Here is a 21,901-nt window from a genome sequence, read left to right as displayed (position 1 = left end):
TTTGTGAAAATCCAAAGATCATTATGCCACTGACCGAATAGTATGGTCAATTATCATATTTATATGCACAAAAGATAATTCTGCTTAAGGTAGTTAGCCCTTGTTGTGCTTTGGTCAATGTGAAAGAGAAAGTGAAACAACTATTTTTGTGGTTACATCTTTGCTCTTTCTTTTTCATACAAAAGGAAATATGGTGATTAAATATGAAATAGCACAAAAAATTATAAACACCAAACTCCTTTGACCGAGGTATATGATGGAATTCTAATATGCTTGAAAAATACTAAATTCGTATGCATATAAAAATAATAGAGGGTATGCATGGTCGTTTGTCATTAAAGGTTGATGCCCTTATGTGAAGGAATGCTTTTAAAGCTAAATTTGTTCTTTAATATATGATTCCTCTGTAGCAAAAAAAAACGAGAGTTTGAAAAATGAAATTAAACTCCCAATGCTGTCAAGACAAAGAGTGGTGAATTTTTAAAGCTCTTTCCTTAACATTACATATTCAAGTTAAATTAATATATATGTTGATTTTTCTCCTCATTACAGTGAATTGAAGGATGTTCAGTTCATGGAAAAAAACAAGATTCATTTGCCTAAACTACAAAACCCAAAATAAAGCATGCATAAAGTTTCCAAATTGATGCCCATTTTGTTTTCATCACTTGCATGCATGGATACTTCAAGTACTGTTCTCTTACCTGAAATACATGTACAATGCTGTCACATCATCCTTTTCAACCAAATCTTGGATCATTTAACTCAACGATTATCTTCACGCAATCTGCTGTCATCTCATGAGATCCGTAATTCCGTGTGCAGTCAACACAACCAGTCACTCGATCGATAGCTAATCAAGTACGACCATGCATATGAAAAATTGACGACTTCAAGAGATCCAAAGCTTAGAAATCTCTCCTAATTGAAAACATCAAACAGATCGATCGAGCCACATCTTACATAGCTAGAACAGAGCAAATTAGGGAAAATAGCTGCATGAAACCATAAGATTAGTAGATAGTGGTACTAGTAGTAGATTAGTACACATGCAAATCAACAACTAGAGTAGTGAAAATGCTGGGCAGAGTGGCAGATCAAGACCTAATTAAGCTGCTTAGCTACGTACGAGAGAGAAACCATGCAAGCTGAAACTAGTATTGCATACCGTCCAAGAAATCACCGTCATCGTCGTAGTCACCGTCGTCGTCTGCTTCTCCTCCGCCGCCGTTGTTGCTCATCATCTCGGCGAGGTCGTAGTAGTATTCACCGAGAACCTGCGCCGGCACGAGGCGGCCGAGCTCGCAGCCCAGCTCCAGGGGCACTGATCTACGGCTTCTGGCGCTCCTCGCCTTGTCTGCATCTCCTCCGCCTTTCCCTGATCCGGCGCTGGCCGCGTCCCTGATGACGACCATGTGATCGCCGCCGCGCTCCGCCGACGTCGGGGACGACATGCGGGTGTCGCCGCCGCCGGCGACGTCGTTGCGGTGGGAGGAGGAGGACTCGGCGAGGCGGTCGATGGCCGGTTTGGACTGGGTGAGCAGCCAGTCCACCGTCTTGCTGGCCTTGTCGAAGCCGAGCCGGTCCTGCAGCGCGAAGAAGTCGCGGGCGACGTCGAGGGACAGCCGCATCCGGCGGTCGCGGACGCCCTGCGCCGTCCGGATCTTGCTGTGCCGGTCCGTCCTGAACGGCCTCTTCCGCGCCCTGGCATGGCCGCCGCCGTTTCTTGGCCCGGTGACCGCCGCCGCCGCCGCGCCCGGATCAGCAGGATCCGCGCCGCGCGGCGGCCTGAGCACGGCCTCCAGCGTCTCGGAGTTGAACTGGCCGTGGCCGGAGAAGAAGTGGTCGTATTGCTGGTGATGCTGGTGGTGCTGATCCAGATGCCCGGTCGGTGGCGGCGGCGGCGGCGGCATGATGACGGGGAAGACGCCGGTAGGGTTCGGCTGCTGGGGTTCTTGGGAGATGCAGAAATGGTGAAGGTTAGGCAAGTAAGGTAACATTTGTGTAGCACTACTTGCACACACACTTTGTACTAGCTTCCTACTGAGATCTAGTTCTAGTACTACTGTTGCTGCAGCCACTTGCTTTTTCTTCTTCTTCCTCCTCCTCCTCCTCTTGAATCTTCCTCTTCCTGATCTTCACATGACAACTGGCTAGAAACACTAGTCAGGTGATGATGAGATCTCTTGATCAGATCAAGATGGTGATGTGTGCATCAAAGCTTAAGGCAGAGGGAAAGAAAAAAGGCAAGAGATCTAGGAAGAGGGGAGAAAAGGTTGCAGGAGAGGAGAAAGGAAAGTAGCTAGCACAGGAAGCTGAAAGAAGCGAGTGAGTGAGTGAGTGAGCAAGAGCTCTTGCTTTAGGTATTACTACTAGACACCATCACGGTCACCAATCTCGCTCACTCTCTGCGTGACTGTGTGTAGAACTGTAGACTAGATGTTGGGTTTGTTTGTTTTTGGCAGTGACTTTTGCCTGAGATCGATCGATGGGGATCGGCAGTGATGAGCAACAGAGGCCGGAGTCGACGCCGGACATCAAACTGTTGAGTCACTGCAGCTTAATTGGGCTTACAAGCTGCTATGATCGATCGAGCTATAGACTAGTGTAGCAGCTGCTGGTAGCTGGTGTTTGTGTGTTCGTGGTATGGAGAGGAGTTAGGAATGGAATGATGAAGGCATTATTGTGATCGACCGAGGGCTACAGTGCTGCACTGTAGGGACATGTGGTCATGCAGGACTGCATATATATATATATATATATATATATATATATATATATATATATACATATATATATATATATGTATATATATATATATATGTATATATGTATATGTATGTGAAAATTAGTAGGTGTAGCTACTCCTAATAGTAGGCTATTAGGATAGAAGCTTCATATATATATATATACACACACGCACACACTGGATGTTTGTTCTGCGATTTACATGTATACATGATCATATATACTTGGAAGTGTACGTTTGTATATACTTCCTCCATTTTATATTGTACTATTTTTTATTTTTTAAAATTTATCCATTGATCAATATATTTGGTTCGTATGTGTGAATTATTTCTTTTGAAAACAGAGCCACATATATATATATATATATATATATAATAAGACAAGAGATTAAACTTAACAATGTATATATACAAGAGCAAGATGTATAAAACCTAGAACAAAAGGGGCACATATCTAAATATATAATATATAATGTACCTTCTAGCATCTCAACACTACATGTTTACTAAGAGATCAAAAATAAAAAAAATACAACAAAGTACTGTATCTTTTGGAGCACGGTACATATCCCGGAATGAAATTTCAGGAATTTCACTGTTTTGTCCAAAATTTTCATTCCTTTTCAATTCTTTGTGAATTTACGAAAATTTATGTAAGTCTCAACTTATTTCACCGAGATTTCTACAATTTACTTTTACAATTTTTGGTGAATCAGTCCCCCTCGATAGAAATAGCCAAACCGATAAAATGGACCCTACTCAAAAGTGACACTTCGAAACATCTATATATATGTTATGCAGTAATTGGTGATGTAATCATAAATGTCTTATTCTTTTCGGTGATAATTAAACTAAAACACATGATATGAACGATAGACGCTATTGTGCTGTAGTTTATAATAAGTGGATGATGAATTTGGTTCCTAACTCCTATCGTTTCACTTTTGCTTTTGATAATAGAATATAGCTAGGTCATCCTAGGGCAAGGTCTGATCGACGATAAATTCTTATGAACAAGAAAGGACAGACAATCAAAGCTTATAAGCCAAATTTTAAATTTTAAACTTAATTTTAGAGTTGATTTTATATTTTTTACTGTTGTTTATTGTAAAACGTTTTCTTTTGAATTTCTGTAATCTCATACATAAAAGTTTTACTTAAATAATTTTTTATTTGCTAATAAGCCATTTAGCTTTTTCCTCGGGAGCATTGTTTATAGGCATGAATTAAATAATAAAACATATCTTACAACTATATTACGCAAACACCGGTCAAAACTAATACTGGTATGATGAAAAATAATTAGGGTATTGTCTAGAAGAATACTTCAATCATTGAGGATATAAACTTTTAAGATTCGAAACACAACTAGCTCATCTGAAGTCCCATCGGCAACCAAATTAATTAATTGTACATAACAAACTCCCTTGAGTCCTATTAATTGACAGCAGAGCTAGATCCAATTTACCAAAGTGCTTTGAAGTGTTGATCTCATCACCTATTACTTAATCCCTCTCTAAGGTATTTTCCAAACCTTGGCCTCATCCTGTGGTTAGGTGAGACTATATATTAAGCTAAGCTAGCCACCATACATACACTACATGTAGCTTCCAGTGTTTGTTTGTATATATACGACGACCGCCGGAAATCCCGGTACTATACGCAGTTCAAATATTTGCAATTGCATGTCCAAGCTGTAAGGACCAGCCTCGTACTTCCCTACATAATATAGATATGTGACCACAGGCATGCATGTGACATTTTTTTATTTTAATTTCTTCCTACGACGCACTGCAGTGCCTCTGCAACCATGCCTGCTAAACAGGAGGCTGCATGCCTGTAATTGTTGAAAATGGCAGACGCGTACAAAAAATAATCAGTTTTTCATTTTTTTTCTACAAGAAAATAATATACGCAATGCATTTGCAATTTATTATGTTTTAGAAAACAAGACTGGCTGGCTATATGTTAAACAAGAAAATAAAGTGTAATCTGCTAGCTGTTGCTATAGAAAAGAGATATATAGAAACCCCCCATACAAACCAAAATATAGGAACCAAAAGAGAGATATATAAGAACTTTTTAATTTAACATCATATAGAGATTCAAATATGCATTACATGATTTGAAAATTAATTAATAATCAAAATAATAAAACGAAAGAAGGAATCAAAAGTGTTTTGTAGGTGAGATGGTTAGAGTGTGTGTTTGTAGAGGTGGCGGTCATGAGTTTGAATCCTGAACTGCCACATATATATATGATGAATAGATGGTGCAGATGATGCTAATATTAGAACCCTTTTTTTGGTATTTCCAGTTACGGTCATCTCATTTTCGTAACAGGGGTTTATTCGTTACCGTTAACTTTTCATATCAGTAACTCTTTGTCCATAACAAAATCAATAATCGTTACCAATAAAGGTATTGGCCCTTGATAGATAGGGTGTTTTGTACTACTAAATGGTACAGGACAAATTTTTATAACCATGAAATCTCAAGTCGATACTGCTGATTGATTGTATACATTGGTAATTTGATAAGTCTTTCTTAAGCCATGTTTGTTTCAGTTAGGGATTATCGTAATATAGATTATTAAGTCAGATTATTTTAAGCTAGATTATTATAAGCTAATTAGAAAGAAATGACAAAGATCGGTAATTATTTTAAAGTATTCAAGGACAATGGGTCTTTAGCAACCCCAATAATCTAAAAAAAACACCTTTGAATGAGATTACCATATTAGTAATATGAGCTCTAGATTATAATAATCTATTACAATAATCCATGTTTTTGTTCTAGCTTACTCCTAATAAGCCAAAATATAATAATCTCAAGTTGAAATTGAGGACCTCACCATACAATACCTTCTGTCAATGAGATGTGGGAGTGTGATTGAAAAGATGACTAACAAAATAGAATTCCATAAGCATTGTGGTATACAAACATTAAAACTAGCTAATATATTTAAACCCCTAAATTAACTAATACATTTAAAACCCTAAAAATATTATTTGTAAGAAAACACATATAAGAACTTAATGAGGTAGATCTATGAAGATTTGAGTTACTTCCTCTCATCACCACCTAGAACTCCTAAGACGGATCCATGGGGACCTAGAGAACGATACCCATGAAACCTAAGTTGCGAGGTAACATTTTACGTGTCATTTTCCCAATAAACTTTTGCCTGATGTTTATATTATTTTATAAATGTAACGTTAGATAGGCAATCTAAAGTACAAATTTATCGTAATTAGTATACTTATACATCATTGTCTTCTACCTCTTGAAGAAACCCACCAAAGTCGATTTAACAGTACAAATTTGTCTCGAGTCATATATATATATATACTTGTACATAATTGTCTTTTACCCCTTGAAGAAACCTACCAAACTCCTCATCCACCTGTAAGCATCGATCTACCCCCATATATGCCTGTGATGCGCCTCTGCCTACCAATGTTGCCTCATCACTAGAGATGGCTCAGTACCCTACCACGTTAGCTACACCTATTATCAACTACACTCTTTCCTATAATTCTTCACCCCTCCCAGCACTCTGCCATCTTCCTCGATCTCTTAATTAGGCTAGTTTCAATGCATAGTTTCATGGCATAGTTAACAAGACTGTAAACTAGGTAACTGAGCCAGATGAGTTTTATGAGGATAAAACTCCTCTCTCATCTCATGAAACTCCCTCATTTAATGACTCTACCAAGTCAGCAATTTTACTAATGTGACATTCTATTTAATGTGCATGACACCCTATAAAACATGCATTGAGACTGGCATTATAATGCTTCAACTCCACTTATTCAATTCTTGTCATTATGTATCATGCTCACGTTATTCTAGCCCTCAACACAACCACCTGGGGAATTGCCATCTCATCATGACTCCTATACAATTAATAATGGAACTTCAATATAATCCTGACGGAGATTTGTTTTCTTTCAAATGACATATTTTGCATATAAAAAATAATTTGTGAATAAAACTTTTATATACATATTCTTAGCGACCTCTAAAAAGAAGATTGAAAATAAACTTTAGTTAAAAACCTCAAATCAACTCCAAATTTAAGGTTGAAGCTTTAAATTTTGGCTTATAAGCATAAGCAGAAGCGAAAAAATGAGGTGGCTAATATGTGAAATGTTTAAAACAACCATTTTGATTTACGCTGAAGGAATGAAGGATAGAACCAATATGTTGACACTAAGAACATTTACAATGCAATGACTAGAATAGATTTCATAGAATTAAATGAGATGCCACATAGGATAAAATTAAAATAATGTGGCAAGTAAGTTAATGAAGAAAAGGAAGGAAACTATGTGTTGCATGATTTCTACATGACACCCAAAACATGATAAGCGATGGGTAACATTAAATATAATTCATATGTGAATTAGTAGTGTTTGCATTATAAGAGTGGTGTCTAGTAGTTTTTTATAATATGAAGGGTATAAAAATCATGACTAGTGTCTTGGGATTGCTCTAATACAATTTCAATAAAGTAGGGTTTCTTATCCATGAAGCTTTGTAAAGAATGCGCACATATAAGTAGGGATTAGTGTGGGCGACCTACAGATAATTCCTACCTACCTTAGTTAATGAGTATTGTACCATGGGTCGCCCAGCTTAAAGAGCTTGTCAAAGTCGCGTTGGCACTCTATAGTTGGAGGAGATTAGGAACATATATAATGTTAAGAGCAATTTTACTATTCTCGAGGAGGTACCAAGAGGTACCCTGTTTTCTATGTAAAAGAAAATTGTGGTGCCTCTTAGTTCTCCTCGAGGATGGAAAAAAAGCTCTAATATTAAATCAACCCAGTTAAGCGTTAAAATATTTTGTAAATTTCTCTAATATAATATTCTCTTGAGTCAGCTAATAAATTTATCCCTCTAAAATATAATATATCCTTCAGTCTATGTTGTAACACTTTTAATATTACTTAGATGCGTCCATTGATCAATCGTATATGATTTGTATAAGTGTCTAAATACATTAGCATTCGTAAGAATATAGTCAATGCTAAAATTAAGTCTTACATTATAAAACAGAAGAGTCTTTTTTTACTATCCTTGAAAAGATACCTCGAGATAGCATATTTTTTAGTGTAAAAATTTAGTACCTTAAGCTATAATTTACCTTAAGGTAACAAAATTTTGCACTAAGATTTTTGGTATCTTAAGATACTTTTTAAGGATAGTAAAAAAATTCTAAAATAAAGTAAGTATATATATTACTCTAAACGAATCTTGACATTTATACAAATATATACATTATATACATTGATCAATGGATTCCATCATGATCCCGTAGGAGTAATTTCCCAGTGGGATATTTCGATCCCTGACATCCGTGCGGAGACGTACGCCCTATATGTACACACGTCGTCGTATCTATATACATCTCTCCGCCGGTTTACCAGAGAGGATCCATCGATCGGCCACTCCCTGCCGGCCGGCCGGCGAGGCCGCCGCCGCCGCCGGCCTAGCCTGCAGAGCATGCATGCGCTTATACGGTTCATGTGGGGCCCACACGAGCTATATATCCCCGGGGAGGCCAGGTGGTTCATGGCGACGACGATGGAATGGTCGTTTGTGGCTGGCCTGCCTGCCTGAGCTAGCTGCAGCCTCTGCAGGTCATCAGGTCAGGTGCAGCAGGCAGCTGGGTCATGCAGGCAGGCGACCGGCCGGCCGGCCGGTCATTGCGTGCATGAGAGCTGGAGCTCGATCGAGATGGCCGCGCGACGACATGGCCGTACGCTGACGAACGACGGCCGGCGCCGGGGCCTCCCCGGAGAGAATCTCATCCCCACACTGCACACTGTGTGTTAATCTCTGAACTGATCGATCAACACCACCGGCCGTGTATAGATCAGACACCGAGATCGAGCAACAAATTAATTAAGCCGCTAGCTGGACGTCAGCTGCTGCATGGCCGGATGGCCTCCGACCAACACGCCTTGTTTATGTATTCTTTTGTTTTTTTTGTTCGCTGTAGATTGGATCTCATCTCGTTCGTCGTCGTCTCGCTGTCATCTTCTGCATGCATGTCGATCTCAGCTACTGCTACATATCTAGCTGATGAGATCAGTAACGCACTAATTCATGTGTGCATTCGATCCATATATAGCTCACGTACACTAGCTGTACCTGTAGCAACCTAGAGGGTACGTACGTAGCCACTTCAAATTAATGCATGTCGTATACGCTAGCTACTGCGTAGAAATACGTAGGAGTATACGTATAAATACGCACGCACGTGCGACATCGTATGTGCGATCGGTCGATCGATTGAGCAGCGTGTACGTCCGTAGCTACAAAAGGCAGCAGCAAAGATGGATGGATAGACGACGATGTAGATGCAGCATGATAACAACGTCGACTCGATCGACGAGGAGGTACTAGCTAGCTACAACTACAAGCGATCGACCTTTCGGCCGGGTTGCTTCTCGGCCTTGTCTTTCCGTTTCTGCGTGCCGCCATTCCTGGCCTCTCGATCTAGCTCCCCACTTTCTTTCGCCACAACCTCAAACGTTAGAGCTATCCAGCTCGCTCTGCTTCCTAGCTGCCTACTATTATCCCCCCTCCAGCTTTGGTAATTCTTTTGGTTTGGTAACGGCGTGGTCTTCTAAATCTATCTTTGACTATAATCTTCTATTGAAAAATATAAATAATAAATAAATATTTACTTTTGTTAAATATTCTTTATAATTCATCTCTGTATGTTGTTCTAATATTTTAAACCGAATATTTTTAAAGTTTATTAATTGTCAACGTTTAAAAAGTTCGGCTACCATCTTTATCAAAAACTATGAGAATTATAGAACCGAAAGAAAGTAGTACGTAGCTAGCTAGGTATCTCTCGGCCACATAATTTTCGGCCGGCCGGCCGGCATGCCAGTACTAGTGCCAGATGCTGCATCATCAATCAAACGTGCGTAAAGCAAATTGATGTGCATGCGTATGAACAGTATACGCACCATACCTTTGTATGCACATATATGCAGCTATATATAGCTAGCGACTCAATGCATGCGTCGCAGCAGCAAACACTCTTTAGTAGTGTGTGGATCGAGAGGACCAACCGAAAAAAGGAGCTTAATTAAGACTAATATGGTGCATACATGTATTAATTCATGCGCAAGCAGATATATATCCTTCAGTTTTTAAATATAATGATTTCTAAATTCTAATTATATATTAGACAGTTATTGTTTTAAATGTATATTCACTTTATGTTTAAAGACGGAGGGAGTATGCTAGAATTGCGGGGGTACATATATAGCATGTGTATATTCAGAAACCACAACTTGATTGATTAGGATTCAGGAAGTGCGAAGTGCAGGAAATTACCTAATGGAACTGGATTAATTTGGCCTGTGCCCACTGCTTAATGTTGTCTGTATCGATCGATCAATCTAGCTACTGATCTGCCACCTCTTAGGTCCTGGAGTAGTACTCCTGCTTGATATTCACGATCTTGGTTGATCTCTCAACTACTCTCTCCGGCCTCCCCTAGCTGGCCGGGTAGCTGGTAGATCTCTTCAGTTTTCTCTTTAAATACAAGTTACAAATTAAATTTGTAACAATATACATATATATGATGCATGTACCTAACCTACCATCACCCTCCATAGAAAGAAAGAAGAGTCCTCTAGCTCCAGACCCGCGCACGCTCGCCCGTCTCGCCTTTTTGACCATATCCATGCACGTACTACGCATAAACCATGGGATGATCATTTCTGCATGGAATTTTTCAGCTCTGCTCAGGTCAGTGATACCCTCTGATATGACCCACCCACGGGCAAACATATACTCATTCTGTTTCATTTTAAGATTCTGTTTCGTTTTAAGATGTTATGATAGAGCTTAAATTTATATATATATATATATATATATATATATATATATATATATATATATATATATATGTCATAAAGTCTTATATATATTATGAAACGGACGGACATACTGCCTGCTAGGATATTTGATTCTGGGTGAGAGAGCGTCCTCATTGTAGCTTTGGCAGATCGCATGATGGTATATGATGTGAGACCGTAACTACATGCGATAGATGCATCGTCTCTGGCGAGCTAGCAAATGTAGAAAATGCAGTGCACGATCTCGTTCTCTGAATCCGCCGTCGACGCGTCGTCAGAAAAGGGAAGAATCGCTATGCCTGCCGCTCCTGGACGATTTGGGCATTTTTCTCCGACACAAACTGTCGAAATGTTAGGTAATGATCACCACACCACACCCCACACATCTGTTCTGATCGGCAGCTAGCTAGCTAGGAAATGACGGGTTAATTTAATACGTTTTTTTCTCTTGCATTTGGTTAAGATCGATACAGGTCCAATATAATGGCTCATGAGACATCCATCGACAGGGTCTCTAAAATATACTCCAGATTAGTTTCATTGTAAGCTTCTATTACTAGCTACCGTTGCAAATCATAATAAATTAACAGGAAAAACTTCTGTGGTGTGGTGTTGAATTTGTAGGAAAACATCTATGGTGTGGTGTTCAATTTGTGGGCACACGATTTGCAGCCACTAGCTAGGATTCAAATCCTAACTCTTTATCCAGAATATAAGGATTTTTGAAGGGTATTGTGAATGTTTTGATTGGTTCAGGAAAGAAAGAAATTGAATAACTTTGGTGGTGAAAGTTTATGATTGATTGAAAAAAGAGAACTTAGGTATAGAAGTCGGTGTATCTTGAAACAAACTTTGATGTTATATTCCAAGATGGAAGAATAAATTTTGAAGTTATATTTTAGGACGAAGGAAATATATATTAACACGAGGGCATATGCATATGCTTATAGGGTCAGGGATTTACTTTGGTCTGTTTATTTGAGGATGTAGAAGAATATATCTTATGGCCCACACATTTACATCGTTAATTTTATGATCAAGAGTCCAAGACTATTAATTTAAGTAAAACTGTTTAAGTCCACACATTCTAGAACTAAAATAATACTTACTCATGATTGAAGGTACTTTCTGATCGGAGAAAACAACACCACATTTGTGTCAAACAAGATGATCAACAGTCTACCAGTGTTAAGGCCGATTAGATCATTCACCTCCTTGTCGGTCGCCAGTGGCTCGCTCACCCCAAATGTATTGATCAGATTTGTCTTGGAAAAGACAGAAGCTTTGACTTTTCAGATAAGAAATTGTCAAACTTGGCACAGTGCAAAAGCAGATGATTAGATTTTCACTGCAGCTTAATTAATTAATTCGTGGCAAAGATATATGTATTCACTGATATATGTATTCACTGCAGGGGCACCTTGAGAAACAAATTTCTCTTGCCGAAACAAAAATAGACATGTGTGGCTGTGTGCTCAGCAAAGCAAAGCAGATCAGTCCCCCAGGGTGCTGCCAAAATTCTTGCCGTCACAAATCTGCATATGATCGATTACACAAAGGGTACCAAAAGGCAAAAGCAAGGTCTAGCTAGAGCAACGAAGAAAGGAGGCCTACATACATGAAAGCAACATGGATAAGGACTAAAAAAGATAAGGGGAAATGGGGTGACATCTTGTGTCACCCGGAGCATGCATGCACCTGGCAACTTTCTTGACAACCATTTTGCACCAGTACACAGGTATTGGATTGGATGCCCATGTGATGTGAGGCAGCAGGCCCTCCACGAGTAGATCATTGCAGGCCACAGGGCATGGCAAATCATAGCAACGTGACCAAGAAACGAAAGGCTGTAGCCACAAATGTTGACTTGTATATCCCAAATCCTCGTACGGCAAAGGCTATCTTTCCAGTATACAGCATCAAAGTGCATATATGGTGTATTGACATGCGCAACCGATAGTTGCCCTCATCATTTGACAAGACCCCAGGTGGAAACTTCATGCTTGCACTTAATCCTTGGAGATAAAATTGAGCAGATAAGATCATTATTATTGCCTTTCTCTAAGTACATGCATTGATGCAGATTTGGAACATGTGTTGTCTGAGCTGTGGAAACTATATACTCCTAAATTATGAAATTGGAACAACCTGGGGTTTTGCTTCTCTCAAATTCTGATGAACAATAGCAACCTGAAATTCCTGCTACACAAGATTGCTTAACGGTGCCCTCAGCTCGTAAGATTCCTTGCATGGGAAACCAAACGTCCAAACTAGCAGACTGTGCCTCAGAATTCAATGTTTTAAGTGGCTTTTCATGTTGGCATTATATGAGAGAAAAGATTCCAAGAACTCGCATGCTTCCTTTGTGTCATATCACTGAGGGTTATATGCAGGTTAGCGGGCACGCCTTCTGATTTTCTTGTACCCCATTCTGACACAGAAGACCTATTTCTAGCATTTCTTTGAATTCCACAACCAAAACCATTTGTCTTACTCTGCGTTGTCATCTTTGCTGGTACTAGAAGTAGGTAGCCAGAATTCCAGAACTACAGTCGACATGTGATCATCTAAACTATATCACTTACTGAATCAGCTGAACTCACTGCATCACAAACAGGTAGCTTGCTCTCAATATTCACTCGACAGATTGGGCATAATCTGCACTTATCGGAGCAGGTTCTGCAGGGTCGACAAAAGAAGAATTTAAGGATTCTATTTGCCTTTAAACAAAAACACATATAACATGTGGCAAGAATATATAAATGTGTACCTTGCAAACTTCAACATGAAAACATAACATGTGAAACAGTGATTGGCAAAGAAGCTTACTCGCACAAAACATAATGGCGGCATGGAAGCAATACTATGCAGATGTCTCTCTCAAAGCAAATCCGACATAGGATCTGTTCCTGTGTTTATACAGAAAATTGTAGGGGCATCAATTCCATGAAAATTTTCTTGCTAAAATTAACTATAAACCTGCAAAGAACAATAACCCCTTTTTAATGAGACTTAGAGCAGCCTCTCCCACTCATGATAACAATTCAACTATTAAAAGAACGGAATTCCAAAGTGCAATGATGGAAAGAATAGTATGTAGGTGCAGCACATCACCAGATCAGATAAGAGCCTTATGTATCACTATTGAAATTTGACTTTGTAGAATGCTTTCTCTGAGAGTGAAAATAGGTAATACATTTTTTAGCTTATCGCACTGCTGTTGACTAAGCTTTGCCATTTTGGTTTGCTCTCCCAAAGCTAATTGAAGTCTCTGTACCTGAAAGTGCAAGTTGTTAGCTTTCCAATGTAAATAATAAATTGTTGTGTGTCTAGCAAAACAACCTCTTTGACAAGAACTTTCTTTGGCATCTCTTTGACCATCTGAGGTGGATAGCTGCAGAAGGTACTATATCTGCATGGAAATAAGAAGACCAAGCGAAGTATTCAGCTACCCTGAGCATTTGCACTGCTTCAGATGTAATTTGCATATCTTCTTGAATATTGAGTGACTAGCCATCTTAATGCTTCTGAAGTGACAGGCATAACTTGCTGAACGCTAAGTGACTAGCTACCTTGTTTATAAAGTAGAGAGAGAGAGAGAGAGAGAGAGAGAGAGAGAGATGTTTCTCTTTTTTTACCATTTATGAAGAAAGCCCTAAACATAGTTTCATAACTTTGAAAGTTTACTGCTAAACCGTATTGAATCTATAAACAAATTTTAGTTTAGTAGTCTTTCTATATCTTGGAGCAGTTGACGTTACATGATACTCCCATACTTTTATTTAATAAGATCTACATAACAAGTTCTTCTAAACTTTTTTTAATCTTGCCATTTCTTTCTTCAATCTCTGAGACATGACGACACGACCCTTTGGGCAGTCAAGGAGCAACTATGGTCCTCAAAAGCAGATAGTTGTGTAGCCCACCATTCTAGTGTGGCAACCTGGGCATGAGACCCTAGTTGGGGGATTGTTATTCGGCAGAGCTCGGCTGGTGTGTGTTGCGATTCATCGTTACTCTGACTTTAGCTAGCCTCAGCTAGATGATAATTTCTCTCCTAATCTTAAAATATTTGGCAGGCTCAGTTTAAAAAAAACTACAAAATTTTAGTTGTAATAACAGCATTCTAGAAAGTAGAAACAAAGAAAAATGTAGTGAACAAAGTAGTCAGGTGGTAGTTCATTGATTATGACCTATCAATTGAAAGTGAAACAAGGTGCAATTAGGGAAAATCATAGAAGATCATACCCAGTATTATTTGCATAGAATAAATGAGCTTGCTCCTCTTTGCTATCTTCATCAATAGACCACCAAGCGATTAGCCTGTCCAGCAATAAAATTATCAACTGAGAATTCCATGTACAACTTCTCTATGGATTGTCATAAATGTGCAATTTGTTTGAGCCTTGAGCAATAAAATGGTACTAGAGAGCAAATACAACCTTGAACCATGCTGCAGCATCATAAACAGCTCATCAATTTTTGATGAGAGGGAGATATATCCATCACTGGTCTTCTTATCACGCAATTTTGTAACAAGCCTTTCGAAGAATATCCAAACAGCAAAAGATACGGCAGTCACTTGCAGCAAAAGTATAGGTAAAAAAACAGCTCGGAGTGGGAAATATCTTGCATTAGATGGAGTGCCCTGCAAAAGATATAGATGAAAAGTTGCCAAGACTAAAAATTGTGAATTAATAACATATCAAAACAGATACTTAGCAATCATATCAGAAGTTGTAGAAATTAGGTGACTTCAAACTTGTATCCGAAACATCCATAATTCATATTGAGATAAATGCTGGTAGTCAGCTCAGAAATATGATAAACCATGTTTCCCAAAAGTAACTACAAGAAAGGAATTAGCACACCTCAAAAGGTACATCGTATAAATCTAGTTATTATTGAGTTTCAATACACCCATCATGCCTAGGCTCTCTCAAGCCCTAGATGTAATAGAAATAGACTGATTTTTTTTATTTACAGTACAAGCATGAGACATATGGCTTTGATTCCATACTGAGTGCATGAACCATCCATTTCACTGCAGGATCAAGATGAGAAGAGGAAAATGGATAAAAGTTGTCTGAAATCTTGTCATAAACAGGAAAATGGATGGCAAAATAGGGTTCCTTAAACAATCTTGATGGGACGAACTTTTGGTAAATGGAGTTCAACAGACCTCTAGGCGCATACACAGAAGAACTTGAAAAATTACGATAGGAATTATCAATATAGGGCCACCAATGTCCTGCAAATAGTTTGTCAAAATCAATTTCCCATTTGGAGTAAAATGGAACACTTCTGTTCCAGTTGCAGTATCTGTCCATCTATGACATTTATCATTAAACCAAGGATTCACATGTACAAACCATTGGATTAGACCATCTTGTGCAGACAAGAAAACCAAAGCATTGGGAAATCCTGTAAAGAAATGTCAACAGGTAATGAAAGAACTATTCCATATGATTCACAAGCATAATTTAAAAAGGAATGATATTACCCAAAGTTTATGAATAAATCCCACCATCCCAGAGTGACTGCATCACCTGTGGCATATAATGTAACTTAATTACCTCTCAGAACAAATGTGTTGCTACTATGATACTGACATGTGACTAAGGATTTCATGTTTTTTAGGTTGGTTATGCCTACTCACTTCTATAAACTAGTGAATCCTCAATCACTTATATAAACTAGTGAATCCTCAATAACTCAATATATTATGCCAGTCACAAAATTCTTATATACTTACCACACAACTTAAGAAGCATGAGTGAAGTAGCCGCTAGTAGAAAAACCATGGAAATGGCAACCCAGAAGTGCTGGGGAAAATATGAAGTCGTTAGGAATAGGATAAAATTAAGTAATCTAGTTCTCAACAGTAAATGTTTCAAAGCAGTGACATTTTAATGCGGCATAGCTTTGGCTTGTGTATTTGTACAGCTCCATGTAGTCATAAATTCAACTAGGCAGCATAGAAATACAAGATTACAACCAAGATAGCACATTGGTGCAACTATAGAGTCTCGGCTCTAACAATATATGGGCTAAAATTTGCTAGTGAAAAACCTTTATTGTCATACTAGATGATACCCGTGCTATGGATAAATATGAATTATAGCATGTAGTATCAAGCTTGTTAGGATCGGGATACTAGATAGGATCGTTTTTCTCCAAGTAGTATCGGATCGTTGGAGCATACCGTAGAATCGTTATCCTATGAGATTTTATTTTTTAGGTTAATCAATATCTTTATCAAATATATGTAGCTATTATGTGTGAAAATATAGCAATAATAATATATGGCATACAAATTGAGAGATATTTATAAAAAAGAAAATCAAACACTAGATCCAATACTTTTATTAAACACAGGTTCTGAAAATAATCTAAAATTAAATAGTTGATCCGTATCTAGATCCTATGAAACATATCCCGATACCAGAATGATACTACCCAAAAACGATACTAGAGCGATACATATCATTCGCCCTAGGTAATATCGTACCTTGTGTGGTATTGTTTGGAACAAGTTATCTGTGAAGTTTTTAGAACAACTTGTCCTTGTATATGTCTTTGAATAATAAACTTGTATTTGAGAGATGAAATAAGATAGAACTACAAATATGTAGAAGGACCATTTGGTAATATGAAAGTACATCAAGGAGTAATTGGTAAAATAAAATAAAAGTAGAGTTGGTTGGGTGGCAGATTCACTACCACCACCATTGCCTTCTTTAGAAAGAGTATATAGATTATCAGGATAATGTGAATTAGTAGAGTATCCCTTGAATTTTGTGCTGCAACAAGACAACTTGTCCCACGTAAAAAGAACAGAGATTGAACAAAACTGCATCTGTGAGCAGAAATTGGGAATTCTGGGATAAAATAAATACAACAAAACACCAAAACATGCATACTTGATCAGAGCTTCATAATTGGCTCCAATGCCACCACACAAAACTTCTTTATACTTCTTCCATATAACATAATTTGATTGGCAATGCTGGACTAAAGTTGTCACTTTGCAAGGTTGAAAGTTAAGGAATTGAAAGGGGAATGCAGCCTTAGAATCTTACAGGAAGCCTCTCCCAAATTGCTTCATCTGTCATAGTTTCTCCATGTCCAGGCATTAGTGCACCACACATCCTAGATAGGATATACATGTTTTAAGAAAATGAAGGAATAAATATCTATATTTATACTATTCTAAAAGAAGATAACAGTGGTGGCAATGAATTTGCCATCCACCAACTCTATTACATATATTGTCTTACCAACTACTCATTTATCATTTTATCTATACCATTCTAAAAAAAGGTAATGGTGGTAGTAGTGAATCTGTCATCCACCAACTATATTACATATTATCTTACCAACTACTCACTTATGTGTAAAATATTACAAAATAGTAATATATTAGTTCTATTTTTTATCTCTAAAATACAAGTTCTTCCAAACAATACTATTACGCATATAATTCATATTCATGGGTATTTAGCTAGTAACAGTGATTACAAAAGGCATATTCTGTTAAAAATAATTAGTTGAACTATTCTTTACAGCAGAGTTTATGAAAAATAAAAACTGTTTCTCGAAATTAGATCTTACTCTGTTTTCTCAAGATATTTTTCATGTTGATGTAGCATTTCTACAGGAGAGTGACACTGTACATGTTATATTATTAATAATCATACTAGCTATTGCCTATGCGCTACAACAGGATTTAATTAAAAAAATCATTAGCCGGTTGTTACCATCATTTCTATATATACCATCTCTTGTTGCATACAATATATTTGTTATTGACATATGTGCCCTTTGGCCCCACACTCTTTCTCTTTCCACAAAAAAATATAGAGTTGGTGTGGATGGTTGACATGTGGGCACTCTGAACCCATATTGTCATTTTTCCTTAAAAAAAAGGTGGTGGGGTGGTGGCATTTTCACCACTCCACCACCACTACTACTTTTTGAAGGAGTATAGAATATAGATTGTATTAAATAAAGTTTATCAGGTTGTACTAGCATAAGTTCTCAGTACCGCTACTTAGGTAGTCAGAAGACACAACAGTTAAACCTAGAAATGTATGTGAACAACTTTAGTAATTACACGTCAGAACTAAAAACAGAATAAAGTGTGGTGCATATTCATCAATTTACAGTTTTTAGTCAGTACACTTAGGCAGTTCACATTTTGAATTTAGGCCAATGAACACCAACGATTCTGTTAGTATAGAATTTAGGTTCCACAACATGAAATATATGTCATGATATGTCTGCAAACATTTTGATAGTCCATACCGTAAGTATTGAAAAACATTTTATGTAAGTACTTGCAGATTTGCACTGAAGCATAATGTGATCACCTGAAATTGTCAACAAGAGTAATTATTTCCAAAGCGAGTAGTGGAAGGAATACAAGCTTTAAATCAATAAACGGTTCATCATGACCTGCAAATGATGAAATGGACCATTCACATGGCAGGTGAATAACTATTGAATTTCAATGTAGATGAACAACATGACTTTTCTTTGGAGAGTTGCGAATAAGATTTGGATTCACCATCGGTACCTTCTAGATAAACACACAGAAGGAGCTCAAAAGCAACTAGCAAGGGCGTGGCAACAAGGGAATGGCAGGAAGCCATCTGTGCAGTTTAATAATCCAATTAGCTTTCTGCTAGCCAGGTATACAGTTTAGAATCAGTGAAGGTGCGAATATGAAAGGTAAGCAGTGAAACGACCTGAAAACTCTGTGCTGATGAAGGAGCAGGTAATGAGAATCTGCAACGAGCAATAACAACGTGGAACAACCATAGAGGGGTGAATAGCACCCTGCAGGTCGAGCATTCTGTTAATCAGTTGCGACTAAAAATGTACACACAAGCATATTGTTTCCCAATGACAAATTTAGAGGAGCACTTGCCACCTGGTTTTGTCCATACTGATTTCTAGAGTTATCTGTGGGTCATACTAATTGGTCAATCCATATTCAAGATATCACACTCACTAGATTCACATCCATTTCCCAAAAAAAAAAGTATCACTACATCCATTTTTAAATAATTTCATCCCAAAATGCATGCAGTAAAGTTTGAGAACTTTGGCCAACCCCTAAACCAAGTACACTAAACACAGTTCCACACTCTGCTCAGAATAATAGCCAGCAGCTAACAAAACACGCTTACCACAACAGGATGTTAACAATAATCTCGCTCAGTGGCTCAGTTGAAGGACTGGAATTGCAACTGAGAAGGCACGACATGCATACGAGTTAGGACACAGTTTTCTACCAGACACGCACAACGCATCTACGGGCAGCCTATTCTCCTCACACATGCGGAATGCCATCACCGAAAACCGCAGTAGTTACACAAACAACGACGCGGAATACACACCACACGTCCGCACCTGGCGCGCGGTTTGGGAACGAGCCCAGTACGGAGTACACTCCAATTCTCCAAACGCGACGCCCGCGGGAGCATCTCTAGCAGCGGCGCGGCGCGGCCAGGCGAAGCGGGGGAACAGAAGGATGGGGGGACGAGCAGGCTTTACCACCACGAGCCGCGGAAGAGGCCGTCGAGCTTGAGGGCGAGGAGCGCGGTGAAGCAGAGCAGCAGCGCGTGCGCAGCCGCCTCCTGCGCCGCCCTCCGCACCCGCCCCCACGTCACCGGCGCGCCCCTCCTCCTCCGGTCCGCCTCCTCCGCCGCCGCGGAGACCCCTCCTCCTCCGCCGGTGGCGGCTGCGGCTGCGGCTTCTTCCATGGCCATCGATCGCGTGCTCGCGAACGGGAGCGCCGCCCTCTCGTCGCTCGCTCGTGGTGCGATCTAGAGGAGGGGCGAGAGCGATGTGGGGGCCCGTGGGCTTTCCGCTCGTGTGGCCGTCAGCGTCGGGCCCACGGATAATGTATCTATCCTATCTCGCGCACTCTGTGACGTGCGCTGACGTTCACAAAATACGCGCACGAGCATTTTTTTTATTATTATTATTTAGCAGATGTTAAGTTTATGGAAAAGATTTTCTTTCGCTTAGCAGTCGAATTTTGAATTGGGAATGGTTTGGATTTCTTCTCTAAACATATGATTAGTTGAAAATGACTAGATACCCGTACATTAGAACCAGTGACCAAAAAATGTCGATGTTATGTACCTCTTCTGTTGCAAAAAAAAAAAAATGACGGGTACTTAAGATGTTTGATTTTTTGCTTGTAATATTTAATCATTTATTTTAATCAAAAAATTATAAAAATAACAATTATTTTAGTTGTGACTTACTTTATTTGTCCTAAATTTTTGAATAAGACGAATGGTCAAATGTTGTAACAAAAAAAGTCAAACATCTTATATTATAAAACGGAGGTAGTAACTCTTATGAACAAATCTGAACAGCCATCTATCTGGGTTCATCCTCATAAATTGTAGGAGTGGAGTATCAAATTTGAATACTAAAAAAAATATATTTGCAAATAGATGAACTACACGTACATTAATTTTCTAGACTCCGGGATCTATTGGAAGCCATAAATTTTACATGATTTTCGTAAAAAAATAGTTCCATTCCTAAAAAAATATTATGTGAAATTCCTCCGTTGAAAGAAAGCATTCAAAAAGCAAAAAGTATGTACCGGTGTCCTTTCTCTATCAATATTTAATCATTTTTTTTTGCCTTGTGTGTTTGTCTTTAAAAAAATATGAGCATCTATGGCTAAGAACAACTGTAACATCACTATGGATTTTGCTGCGTCAGTCAAGTCATCTTCAGCCACTCGACAGTGGCTTTTGCTTTCTATGGATGTCTGAATCAAGTACTGCCTTGCTACCATTTTGCTCGTCAGATGTCTACCACTCACCTGCGGATTCTCTGAATATGCAAAAATGGTGTCATATTAATCTGGATTGTATTAAAGGGTCAAAGTACCTCGAGGAATAAATGTATAATAGAGCACCTGAATTGCATAGTCGGCAACCAAATCAAGATTTCAGGAAAACACCGTCCATTCAGAAACAAGCAAAATATTTCACAGACCGAGTACAAAGTTGAAAGGAAGCAAAGTAAATAAGCTATAATTCCAGACATGCCATGTTTCTTGGGCAGAATTTTTACAAGTCCTCTTTTAGGATGGCGGTTAAAAAAACGAAGCATATTTACAAACAAAAAATAATTTATAAGTAAAACCTTTATATACGTGTTCATGATGATCTAAAAGCTAAAACTTAGAACTTCAAAATTAACTTTAAATTTAAAGTTAAAAAA

The 21,901-nt window shown here is 38.5% G+C and overlaps 2 protein-coding genes across 5 annotated transcripts; both read right to left on the bottom strand.

The window, feature by feature from the left end:
- Positions 1 to 1,154: 1,154 nt before the first annotated feature.
- On the bottom strand, positions 1,155 to 1,913 carry LOC102701657 (transcription factor TB1-like). The gene has a single exon (XM_006661156.2). It carries the CDS (start codon positions 1,911 to 1,913, stop codon positions 1,155 to 1,157), a length of 759 nt encoding a protein of 252 aa, XP_006661219.2.
- A 10,155-nt stretch (positions 1,914 to 12,068) lies between these two features.
- Positions 12,069 to 20,534, bottom strand: LOC102710726. 4 transcript variants are annotated; one of them, XM_006660552.3, is made up of 15 exons: positions 20,204 to 20,531; positions 19,393 to 19,483; positions 19,221 to 19,296; positions 19,015 to 19,099; positions 17,725 to 17,794; positions 16,398 to 16,467; positions 16,146 to 16,191; positions 16,015 to 16,066; positions 15,825 to 15,893; positions 15,085 to 15,290; positions 14,891 to 14,965; positions 13,985 to 14,054; positions 13,839 to 13,919; positions 13,472 to 13,551; positions 12,069 to 13,321 (listed from the first exon to the last, which is right to left on the bottom strand). In XM_006660552.3, exons 1-15 carry the CDS (start codon positions 20,416 to 20,418, stop codon positions 13,210 to 13,212), a joined length of 1,398 nt encoding a protein of 465 aa, XP_006660615.3. In that variant the 5' UTR covers positions 20,419 to 20,531; the 3' UTR covers positions 12,069 to 13,209. The 4 variants fall into 4 exon arrangements, 1 of the variants encoding a protein (XP_006660615.3); XR_005812425.1 differs by having other exon boundaries at positions 13,304 to 13,321; positions 13,472 to 13,621; positions 13,757 to 13,919; positions 20,204 to 20,534; XR_005812426.1 differs by having other exon boundaries at positions 13,304 to 13,321; positions 13,472 to 13,621; positions 20,204 to 20,534.
- Between the last annotated feature and the right edge of the window lie 1,367 nt (positions 20,535 to 21,901).

Source organism: Oryza brachyantha, chromosome 9 (genome assembly GCF_000231095.2).
Source record: "Oryza brachyantha chromosome 9, ObraRS2, whole genome shotgun sequence".
In the NCBI taxonomy this organism is placed as follows: Eukaryota; Viridiplantae; Streptophyta; class Magnoliopsida; order Poales; family Poaceae; genus Oryza; species Oryza brachyantha.
This window is presented reverse-complemented; position numbering and strand designations above follow the sequence as displayed.